Consider the following 12,273-nt stretch of genomic DNA (forward strand, 5'->3'; position numbering starts at 1 on the left):
AAGTAATTAAGTAATGTTGTATAATTATTCCCTAGGATAATTTTAATATGTTTAATATTATTTATTATTTTATTTCCCTTACCATCTTCATTATCAAATTGGATTATTATTCATTAATATTAGGTTTTTTTATTATCAAATTGGATTATTATTCTTTAATATTAGATTTTTTTATTATCAAATTGGATTATTATTCTTTTATATTAGGTTTTTTTATTATCAAATTGGATTATTATTCTTTTATATTAGGATAATTTTTTTATCAAATTGGTGGATTATTCATTAAATTGGATTATTATCAAATTGGATTATTATTCATCACCATGTTTTATATTAGGATAATTTTTTTATCAAATTGGTGGATTATTCATTAAATTGGATTATTATCAAATTGGATTATTATTCATCACCATGTTTTAATTTAGGATAATTTTTTTATCAAATTGGTGGATTATTCATTAAATTGGATTATTATCAAATTGGATTATTATTCATCACCATGTTTTATATTAGGATAAATTTTTTATCAAATTGGTGGATTATTCATTAAATTGGATTATTATCAAATTGGATTATTATTATCAAATTGGATTATTATTCATCACCATGTTTTAATTTAGGATAATTTTTTTATCAAATTGGTGGATTATTCATTAAATTGGATTATTATCAAATTGGATTATTATTCATCACCATGTTTTATATTAGGATAAATTTTTTATCAAATTGGTGGATTATTCATTAAATTGGATTATTATCAAATTGGATTATTATTATCAAATTGGATTATGATTCATCACCATGTTTTAATTTAGGATAATTTTTTTATCAAATTGGTGGATTATTCATTAAATTGGATTATTATCAAATTGGATTATTATTATCAAATTGGATTATTATTCATCACCATGTTTTATATTAGGATTTTTTTTTATCAAATTGGATTATTATTCATTAAATTGAATTATTATCAAATTGGATTATTATTCATTAATATTAGGTTTTATTATTCCATATTATTTGTATAATTACTTAACTTTTTACAATCATTTTCTTTACTTTGTATTTAATTCTTCTGTAGAATAACTTTATTATTTAGGTTCTCTTATTTTTATCAAAAAATAATTGTCTAATTTTAATGAAAAATAAATATAGGTACGTTTAAGATGTCAAGTAAACGTGATCCAGCTTGGGAACATGGGGACCCAATAGACGGAAACAAACATGGCACAATTTGCAAATATTGTGGTCGGGTAATGAAGAGTGGCGGAGTGACACGACTGAAGTATCATCTTAGTGGATTAGATCCATCAAAAAATGTCCAACGATGCGATAATGTCCCCCCAGAAGTGAAGGCATTCATCAGCACATTATTAAAAAATAAAAAACAGCAGAAGGAAAAGATGACACAAGGAATGGAAAATATTCGAGCTGGGCTACGGGGAGAAGTCTATGGCCAAGCGGTTGACAGTGATGAGGATGACGATGAGGACGAATGTGATGATGACATGGGACCTGAAGAACGACGCAGTTTGAAACAAGCATTACGTGCCTCCAAACAGTCAGCATGGGAAAGAGAACACCTTCATAAAATTCCTAATAGGGGACAAGGTTCCGGGACAAGTGGTGGTGCACAAATGAGACGGGGAGGCAGTCTTAGAGAATCACAACCAACACCACCAATAGCCCCAAGTTTATATAAGTCATCCAACGCACGTCAAAAGAGTGTTTGGAGTTATTTCAAGGGAGGTAATGTGAAGGAGGGAATGGGGCGTCTAATTAGCAAGTTCTTTATCTATGAAAATGTCCCTGCTGCGAAGGCTTCATCACATCATTTCAAAAATATGGTAGTGGGATGTCAACAGGCCGGTGTTGGAGTACAACCTCCCACTCCCTATGAGATAAGAAACAAATATTTGGATATGGAGTATAAAGACATTGGCGAGTATGTTAACAAGTTGAGGTCAAAGTGGGAAACTAATGGTTGCACAATCATGTGTGACGGATGGACCGGCCCGACCAGATTATCTATCATCAACTTCATGGTATACTCCAAGGGCAAGACAATTTTTCTGAAGTCTGTTGATGCTTCAGACCATATAAAGAATTACAAGTATATTTACAAATTATTGAGGGATGTAATCATGGAGGTGGGAGAGCATAATGTTGTCCAAGTCGTGACCGACAACGGTTCTGCATTTGTCAAAGCTGGAAAAAAGTTAATGAAGCATCATAATGTGTTTTGGACATCATGTGCAGCACATTGTATTGATCTTATGTTTGAGGCAATGGGAAAGAGAGAGAATGTTGCTACTGTGGTCAAAAGAGCTAGAACGATCACTAATTATATTTACAATCACGGTTGGTTGTTGGCAAAGATGCGTGAATTTTGCAGAGGAGAAATTATTCGTCCAGCTACCACTCGATTCGCCACCAACTATATTGCATTAAACAGCCTACTCAAGAAGAAAGCAGGGTTGAAGCAACTATTCACTAGTGACGATTGGGCCAACCACAATTTCAGCCGCTCAAATACAGGTCGTATGGTGGAAAGTATAGTGCTTGATCATGCTTTTTGGAGTCAAACAGAACATGTGTGTCAAGTGTTTGAACCTCTTTACAAAGTTTTACGGATCGTTGACACAGAAGTGTATCCTACTATGGGGGCTGTATATGAATTGATGCGTGTAGTGAAGGATGAATTGGAAAGAAAACATGGTGCAAGGTGGGTCGTAAAAATAATTGAAGACCGATGGTATAAAACATTATACCACGATTTGCATGCAGCAGGTATAAATTATGTCATAATTTGCAATTCATTTCTTTAGTTGCATAAGTATTATTTATCTTATTAGAGTATGTGTTTCTTTGAACAGCATATTATTTGAATCCCCGATACCAATACAGACCCGGTGTTGGAGATGATGGTAACCTTATACGTGCTGTACATAATGTATACAATAAATTAGACCCTGCATCACCAGCAGTTGGCCAATTTGGAAATGAGGTACACAATTACTTAAATTATAATAATTACTTTGTTGGATTAAACTAACACAATTTATTGTATTCAGCTAACATGGTTTAAAGATGCAAGAAGAACATTTGGAGAACCAACATCAGTTGCTGCTCGAACAAATATGTCTCCTAGTGAGTATAAACATATTTCACTATAAGTTTATAATAGAATTTGTTGGAGTTATTAGGCTTATCAACATTATTTTTCATTGTAGCTGAATGGTGGATCATGTATGGGACCGATGCACCAACTGTGAGAAAGTTAGCAATAAAAGTATTATCACAAACGGCTTCCTCATCTGCTTGTGAAAGAAATTGGAGCACATTTGCACTCATCCACACAAAGCAAAGAAATAAGTTGGCTCATAGTAGCTTGGAAAAATTAGTTTATTGCTACTACAACATGAAGCTTCAAATTCGAGATAAGGAAGCAGAAATCGATCATGTCGACCGTGGTGACCCACTAGATGTGTTTGATATTGTTGGTGAAGATGATGATACGGAGGGTAACCAACTTTTTCAATGGATTAGACCTCTTCATTTAGATGATGATGAAGGCAACCCAGCTCCCAGAGTTGCTGAAGAAGCACGTAATGAAGGGATAAATGTAGAAAGAGTATTAGAGGAGGAGGTGGGATCTAGCAGCACTGACTCTTTCGAAGAACTTTTGCAGCCAAGACCAAGCAACACTGGAATTCCACCTTTTTCCAATCCTACACAACCACAACATCGTGCTGATACTAATGATAGCTCTAGTACAAGATCAGGAGACTCACCTACCACCGGAGGTGGGAATGATGAAGGACATAGTGGAGCTGGAGGTAGTGGAGCTGGAGGTAGTGGTGGTGGATATGGAAACTATTATGGACCACCACCTCCCGGATATATGAGCCCCTTCACTGGTGAGGCAAACTTCACGCATGCAACCCAGGATGATGACCATGGCAGTAGGCGGGCAGGACCAGGAATTGGTGCCATAGGGAAGGACTATACTCGCAGAGAAAGAGGCAAAAAGATTTTGTCAAGTCAAGAAGATGACTCGTTATCTAGAACTTCAGACTCTGTTGGATTGGGAAGTAGTAACTATGGTTATCCTTATAACCAACCATTTCCCTACCCTTCATATCCCATTCCTGTTGGGATGGAATCGAGCGACTCATGGAATCAATCCCAGCCTCAATCTTCAAATGATTTTTCTTATGGACAACCTCAACCAATCTCGGATCCATATGGGTGGCATATTAACAATTACATGCAAAACTATTTTGGGGATTTATCATTTGATAACTACTCTTCACAATACACTCATTCTACACATAGAGATGATGAAGATAGTGACAAATTTGAACCTCATAGGAACTCTATGTGGTTCTAAAGTGTAAAATATTGTACTAATTCATTATATATAAATGATTATGGTGTGTTTAGACTTCTTTCATTAATTACTACATATTTTCTACACTCATAATGTTTGTCAGATCGCTATATAATCAACTTGATAATGTTAAATCCATCATGCAATGCATTTCCTTCCAATTTTTTGTGATAAACTAATAGATAATTGACTAAATAAACATCCTACAAAGTTTCAATAAAAATTTCCAAGTTTTTCTTACAATTTCCGTGGTTTCCATGTAATTTTTATCGATATCGATATTTTACCGATATTTCCATCGATATTTCCGTGTTTTCGGACTACCGATATTTCCGATATCACCGATATTTTCTTCCTTGGTTGCAGCAAAGCGAAGGCGTCGCCCTCTACACTGCCAAAAGGAGAAACTAATGAGAACAGGGTAAGCCATCATTGTTTAAGACAAAAATCAACTAAGATGGAGGTCGATTGACCCAAACAACATTACACATCTCCAAATTACAAAATAACGCAAAAGAATCCACTGCCATATTGACCAAGTTTGAGTTGTCATATTAGTACTTAAAGCGTAGGCAAGGCATTCTCCACTGTAGGGAAAGAGTAGACAGTAGTGTTTAGATCTCTTTGCATTAAAACAGAGATCCCTACGACGCTGCGTCGAATTAATCACCCATTATTATATGAAAATGTTAAAACGCATAACCGTGCGCGAGATAACGACACAATTTCACGTCTTCTCTTTGGGTAAAAAAGTTTCTGTCCTCTCTTTCTCTTACCTCTCTCAGTCTCTCAATCCATCTATCTCTATAGACTGTATACAATTATTATTTACTAGTAGGACTGTAAGTCCTGCAGCTGCAATATACGTACGAATCATGGGGAAGGGTGTCAGCGCGCGAAAAATGATGGATGCGAAAATCAGATTATTTTGTAGATGAGGCCAAAAATAGAACGAGATCCTCTCACGATCTTTTTATGTGGATCCTAGGTATTCTTTGTTCGTATTCGTTTATAGTATATCGTTTGATCAGAATTATTATAATTTTTTTATTTAAAATTTAATATAAACAGTATTTGACAAAAATTGATGCACGATATATGATAAACGGACAGGGAATGATCCTCATTCCCAAAAATATAAGAGTAGTATAACATTAAAATAATTTAATCATTAATCAATTCCTAATTATTTTTTTAATTATTAAGGGGTTGCTTGCTTGAAAGGAATGGCAAGACAAGCAGCAGTTGTGGTTTTAGCCGTAGAAGTGTGTGGCAGACTCAGCAGGAACACCAGAAGCCTCTCTTGTCCTGTATTTCTTGTTGTAAATATATTAGGGGTGTAAGTAGATTAACACATATTTGCGTTTTTGGATTTGCATTACATTTATTGTGCGTCCCAAAGCCGAAAAGAATATGACGCATTTCATACGGCAATCGTACGCTTTGATGGCGTGTCCCTTTCACTCTTTCTGCCGCTGGTTTTTCGTCTTTTCTGTGTTTTTCTCTCTTGATGCTCTCTGCTCGCTCTGTGGTACCGGTTGGTGATTCAATGTGTGTGCCCCTCACGTGACCTAAGGGATCTATGGATGATACGGAAAACTGCTTCTCTAAGAGCAATTCCATCCATAGAGCCCTTTCCCCTGGCAATCCACTATTCAATCCACCATATTAAACAGTAACTGCCTTAAATGAATAGTAACTACCATTAATGAACAATAATTAACATTTACATCTCCACCCTTGGAACCCTCCCCCTGACAATAAGCAATTAAAATAATAGTTTTTTTTGTTTGTTTAAATAATAAAAAACCCTCTCTCTCTGACACAAAAAAAATAAAAAATTGCAAAGCCCTCGGGCCACAAGCCCGTCGACTCCCCACCCCCCTTCGCTCGGGCTCCCACCCTCAGTCGGACCCTTCCCCGCTGGAGCTGCTCCCACCGGCCCTCAGGCCCTTTCTCCTCCCCTGTCACCCGAGCAACCAGCATCCGCTGGAGTTGCTCTAAGAATCACTTGTAATCATAAGTGTTTTTTTTTTATCAAAGTACTTATTCTGTGTTTTGATTTTTCAGATACAAAGATAAATATTTTAGATAAAAGACATGCAATCTTTGATTGCATGTAACAAATGCAAATCAAAGTGTTATCTTTCCATGAATTGATAATTCAAAAGTTACATACAATCAAGACATCAAAACAAAAAAGCCAAGTTATGAACAAAAACAAGTGATACCTCCAACGGGTACATCCGGTTAACGGAAGTAACAAATCCATCAGAAGAAGAACCTTTGAGAGCCTGAGAGCAAGGAAAAACGGAGTTGCTTCCTCAGTCTCATTGTTCTCTTCTCAACTCTAATCCAACGACGTGAACGTATATATGGTCATAGCTCTGCCTAACCAATTAACTTCAAACAAAATTTTCTACCTATCACATTTTCCCTCTTTTGTGAGTGACAAAGATCCTATAACAGTGTACATGTTTTATCGCAGGTAACTTTTCAGGCGGGGAGTGTTTCTTGTGTGTGGTTATCAAGGTGATGGTGGGTCAACACTTCCCTCGCTCGTGAGCTCCTATGTTGAAGACGCTGGTGTAGCATCTCCGACATCTGGTTGAAGAACTCAGCATCCCACCTGCGAATCAACAAGGGGTCTTCTGCATAACAAATATAAATAGATGTAACGGCACTTTCCACAACCACCATCGCCAGCCCCACCTGAAAATACATGATCCATGCTAAGGTTTTCTACGCTCAAGAAAATATGAACAAAATTACAAGACGATCAAAGGTCAAAATCCATCTCAACTTGAACAAAGATCCTGATTCAAGAAACTTACCAAGACCATTCCCATCAACATTGCAGTGGACCCCACCATAACCACTCTGTCCCTGTACTTAATCCATGTCCAGATCCCGGCGGAAGTTCCAGTAATAAGCCCGCCCAAAACTGTTCCCATCAATAAAACCGCACCTGAACAATCGTAGGCAACAAGAGCCTCCACTCCAGTAGACTGAAATAACTCCCAGGCATCCCTCGCTGAATGATTGAATCCTTTGCCAGAAACAGCTATCTGTAGGGAACGACGTCACTCACAAATAACTACTTCTACACAACTTAAACAAAACGGCAAGAACTAAGTGATGGTCACTTAGGGTTGAGATAGCACCACTGGAAAACGAGGATGATCAGTTTTAGGCAAATAATGTTGTGATTAGATACAAGGAGAGCAACATGTGAAGGGAAAATCAAGTTGTTAAACTTCAAATATAATCAGCCAACCTGCCTTGTACTAGAAGTCTCACATTTAAAATTATGACCCCTCTGTTTTTTACTAAAATAAATATTACTGTTGTTAATATTTAGGGTAACAATTTTGGTGTTCCTTTTAACAAGATGCAAGGATTGGTATTTGTTGTTGAATTTTGCCAATTGCATACAAAGGTTGTGAGGTTACTATGCAGCATTACTTGCAGTGCACCAGCTCTTTTTGGACAAAAATATGTTGCTTTAATCTCAATTGAAAATTAAAACGACAGCGTTTGTTAACAGAAAACTACCTGCACATAGGCATACTTGTTAAAGAAACGGACAAGAGTCTCCACTAGATGAAAGAGAAAATCAACACAGCAAAGTAGACACTCGTTGTTGCCTATCTTGGACCGGACTCCCCTGATCTGAAATATGTTTCAAAATTGTAAGAACTAAGATACTCATTCTCAAACTTAAACAGAAATATAAGGAAATCATCGTTCAGAAAAGCAAACACATGTCTGTGTACCTTCCACCGCAGTGTCCGAATGAAAGCTGTGAAAAGTGAACCATAGCAGATACTGCCAAAAGAAGTTGTGACTGCATACCGAAGAGACTTCATCAGTGAGTTTGGAGGCATTGATGGTGCCTCCCTACCACCATGGATAAGAACAAGAAACATCATCCCAGACACTATAACATGCACAGTATTACAGAGTACTGCACCCGTCCAAAATAAGCTTATAGAGAGAACCTAAGTACATGTGTGACAGCATTAATAACGTCGTTAGCTGAGGCATTTTAATTGTTATATCGCATCCATATACCAATAACAATAATGAAAGAAGAGCAAAACTTGCCAGCTCACCACAAGAAGCCACCAGCGTCCACCATCTCCAATGCTTGACGCTACAACACCAGCTGCCCCGAAGGACCATAATACCATCCATAAAAGCATAATAAGCATGAAAGCATATGCTACTCTCATAACTTCACGAAGACTCCATACCATCTTGACAGCTGCTTGCAGCACCAGCATGGTAAAGGGAAGTCTATTGATTAACAATGAAGTCAGAAAGACTGCAAAGGGATCTGATCATTCCATTTCTAATTAGATATAAATTAAGACAATCCACAAGTGCAAAGAATTGTTCCTCTTGCAGCTCAATAATGGTCCAGAAAAACAAAATTTCGAAGTCATACCTGTCCACAATTGAAAGAACATACATGAACTGCAAAACAGCACCAATCGCAAATGCAACACCCCAGAAAAATTGTTCCATCCAGAACAATAGAACACTAATCACAGCAAGATAAGTAGTCAAGATGTGAACCGCAACCTTCATCATGTGAGTCGCTTGAGAACGGAGGAAAAACAACCATGTCCAACCAAGAAGTGTCCCAACTCCCCCGGCAAGAGCATAAAGCAGCCAATAGTTCTCCGTCAACCCCCTTTCATTTTCCAAAAATCTCTGGGTGTACCTATCTATGTTTAGCCTATCTGTTTTCTTAAACCTATTGGTCCCCAGAACCGTAAGAGCACATCCCACCAAAATCAAATGAATCAGAAACACTCCCAACCAGAAAATGTCACGCCATCGACGCGATGGCTCAGCTGCCAGGGCTTGACCACCATCCACGCTCCTCCGACTCGAGACTACATTCTATAATCAACAGAAACCAAACAACAGCGATAAAATTCAGAAGCTTTCGACATCAATTCGAGCTAAACCATCAAATTCAATCAAACCAATCAAAAAGTTAAGAACTTTTCAATCATAACATAGTCAATGGAACTGAATTTAACTTAAGTAAGCTTTAAAACATAAACAATTACAGTTTACACACGAAAATTGAACTGAAATTTCCAAGCACAGCGAAAAAAATTGAGCAAAAAGCTTTATTCTTTGCAGGAATCAACGTGGTTGGAAACTTCAAAACTAAATTTAAAAACTTCAGGCGAGTGATGCAGTTACCGGATCAGCGGTGTTGATGGAGGAGGAGGTGGAGGTGGAGGAGGCGGAGGAGCTGTGACAGATGTTGTTCATGCTGAGAGGGACAAAACGACGCGCATTGCCGGAGAGAAAGAGAATTTGAGGGGCTTTCGTGCAGAGAGAGAGAGAGTGCGTGAGGAACAAGGCGAAGAAGGAGAGGGAGGTCAATGGAGGGGTTTAATAATTTTCAGGGTTTGGTAATCGATTAATTAAATTAAATAAGGAAATAATACTAAAAAAAATGTAAAATTGGGGAAAACGAAGATAAATGGAGGCGAAGAAACTGAAACTCAACGGCTAAATCAGTAAAAAAAGAACTAGCTTTTCGGCGTTCGGCTTTCGGCTTTTGGCTTTTGGGTTAAGGTTTGAGGTTTGACCAATAGAAGAAGCTAGTGTCCTGATTAGCAATATTGTGAAATGTGCGGGGTGTTTGTCGTAATATCGACGTCCCAATGTGACTATCTAGAAGCTTCCAGACAAGTTCGTTGGTGGGACAGTGGCAGACAATGAATTCGGCTTTTTCCTCTTTGAGAATATATTACCCACGACATAGAAGAAAATAGTGGGAATTGCAAGTTTTGTTCCTTTTGGTTGTACCACACTATTGGAGTAGTCAAAGTACCACAATGCTTCAACAAAACTCCTATATGATGTGGGATCGGGCAATTGCCTTCCCTCAGTTGTGAGCACTTGATTGTGTGGCTTACTAGATGTGGAACAAGGCTTGCAAGTATCCATACCTTCCTTATGTATGAGATCTTTACCATACTTAGCTTGATTCGTAAAGATATCACCATTTTTTTGTTAGGTTTCAAATCTGATTTACAACTACTACTTAGTACTACAGTTTAATAGTATTCTTCTTTACTTGTAAATGAGATGTCTTAGGTTTGATTATCGCCAAAAACGAATTTGAACCACATTATTGCTAGTCCATTGTGAGGCTTTGCTTGTTCCCTCATCCTTTTAGTGTAAATAATATCGTTTGTCTAAAAAGAAAAAAAATTGACTAACCACTCGTTTTATTTCATTCTAATCATTTACCAATGCATCAAATGTTAGAGTTTGGTAGAGCTGAGAAGCTATCTTAATTGAATATTGCATGATTTTTAAATGTGAATAATCTTTTTTTTTTTTTACTTACAAATTATAATCTGACATGTTTGTGGAAAGAACTCAATTAAATCACAAATAAATAATTTCATATATGTTTTGTGTAGACAAGGTTGTTTGTAAAAAAAATAATGACTGACTACTAGTTTCATTTCAATCCAATCATTTACCAATGCATCAAATGCTAGAGTTTGGTAGAATCGAGAAACTATTTTAATTGAATATTGTGTGACTTCTTAAATGTAAAGAATCATTTTTCTTTACTTGCAGATTATAATCTGACATGTTTGTGGAAAGAACTCAATTAAATCACAAATAAAAAAAATTCATATACGTTTATCAAATTGTGATTTGATCTTGTTTATGACGAGGAATGTATCATTATATATAATAATGAGCCAAGTATTTTCCATTTCAATTGTTACGATAGACGGAAAACAAAATAGACAGTGAGCTGGTTTCCTCTCCGGTAATTGATTTAGATTGTTGTATCATTTTCTCAAAAGCCGGCCCAATTCAAAATCAGTGGAAAAGGACCCGTGACCACCAAATGATCAACATTTTACAAATTTAAAATTAGTAAAAATATGACTATTGAAGGATACTTGGATTTCACGTTTCAATTTTTTTAATTTTTTTTTTGTGCAATTCAAAACTTTGAACGCTTCAATTCAATGGCAACTACGTTATGAGTTTAAACTAAACTCCAAATAAAATCACTAGTCAATAAAAAAAACATTGACGGGCTTCATTGACTTAGCATTCTTTTGGGCCAAACTTGGACTTATACATGGTACGGCCCATAACCTTAGGCCATCTCCATCCGATTCGACCAAAGGGTCATAAGACTAAAAATAATCCGTTTTGACATGAAAACCGTCTCTAATCGAGAGCTAGGCCAAGGGGCTCGTGATCCCCACCCGGCCAAAAATAGGAGAATTGGCCAAAGGGTTGGCCAAGAGCAACCAGCCCGCTAGCCCTATAGCACATCCCTCTAGCGCCAGAATGTCAAGCTTGACATTTTGCCAACCCTCAAACTCAGCCCATTTGAATGCCAACGGCGCCAACTAGCAACGTCTAACTGACGTTAGATTACTGTTGGAATTTATTTATTTATTTTTTTGACGGATTTTTTTCCTATAAATACCTTCCTACATCATTCCTCACATACTTCTCATTATTCCATACTACCTTATCTCATTTTATTTCAATTCTTCACATTCTATTCTCTTACCTCTTCCAATAATCTTTCCTTTAATTTTTTTCAATAATTTTCAAATGGTCACACCGGCAATGAAATGAAGGGTTTGGACTCGAAAAGAAGATGAAATATTTCAGGGCTTATAGATGGGTCTCAGAAGATAGTGTCAAGGGTAGTTCTTAAACAAGTGAAGGTGTTTGGAGGTGTGTGAATTCTACCCCAATATCTAGTCAATTTATTAACATTGGAAGCTGAAGATAAGAAGTGCCAGGTAAATAAGAATCTTATCTAAAATTTGCACAACTAATTATATCTCGACACGTGG

General features: G+C 36.8%; 2 protein-coding genes across 3 annotated transcripts; one reads left to right on the forward strand and one right to left on the reverse strand.

Annotated features, from left to right (window-relative positions):
* Positions 1 to 1,219: 1,219 nt before the first annotated feature.
* LOC139190275 (uncharacterized) lies at positions 1,220 to 4,460 on the forward strand. Its single transcript, XM_070810242.1, has 4 exons — positions 1,220 to 2,790; positions 2,877 to 3,007; positions 3,075 to 3,150; positions 3,234 to 4,460. Exons 1-4 carry the CDS (start codon positions 1,257 to 1,259, stop codon positions 4,391 to 4,393), a joined length of 2,901 nt encoding a protein of 966 aa, XP_070666343.1. The 5' UTR covers positions 1,220 to 1,256; the 3' UTR covers positions 4,394 to 4,460.
* A 2,060-nt stretch (positions 4,461 to 6,520) lies between these two features.
* On the reverse strand, positions 6,521 to 9,966 carry LOC103451663 (uncharacterized). 2 transcript variants are annotated; one of them, XM_008391078.4, is made up of 7 exons: positions 9,617 to 9,966; positions 8,844 to 9,304; positions 8,509 to 8,692; positions 8,170 to 8,394; positions 7,949 to 8,065; positions 7,228 to 7,461; positions 6,521 to 7,105 (listed from the first exon to the last, which is right to left on the reverse strand). In XM_008391078.4, exons 1-7 carry the CDS (start codon positions 9,686 to 9,688, stop codon positions 6,890 to 6,892), a joined length of 1,509 nt encoding a protein of 502 aa, XP_008389300.2. In that variant the 5' UTR covers positions 9,689 to 9,966; the 3' UTR covers positions 6,521 to 6,889. The 2 variants fall into 2 exon arrangements, with proteins under 2 accessions (XP_008389300.2, XP_028947669.1); XM_029091836.2 differs by having other exon boundaries at positions 6,521 to 7,135.
* Positions 9,967 to 12,273: the final 2,307 nt, after the last annotated feature.

This window comes from Malus domestica, chromosome 13 (genome assembly GCF_042453785.1).
Source record: "Malus domestica chromosome 13, GDT2T_hap1".
Classification (NCBI taxonomy): Eukaryota; Viridiplantae; Streptophyta; class Magnoliopsida; order Rosales; family Rosaceae; genus Malus; species Malus domestica.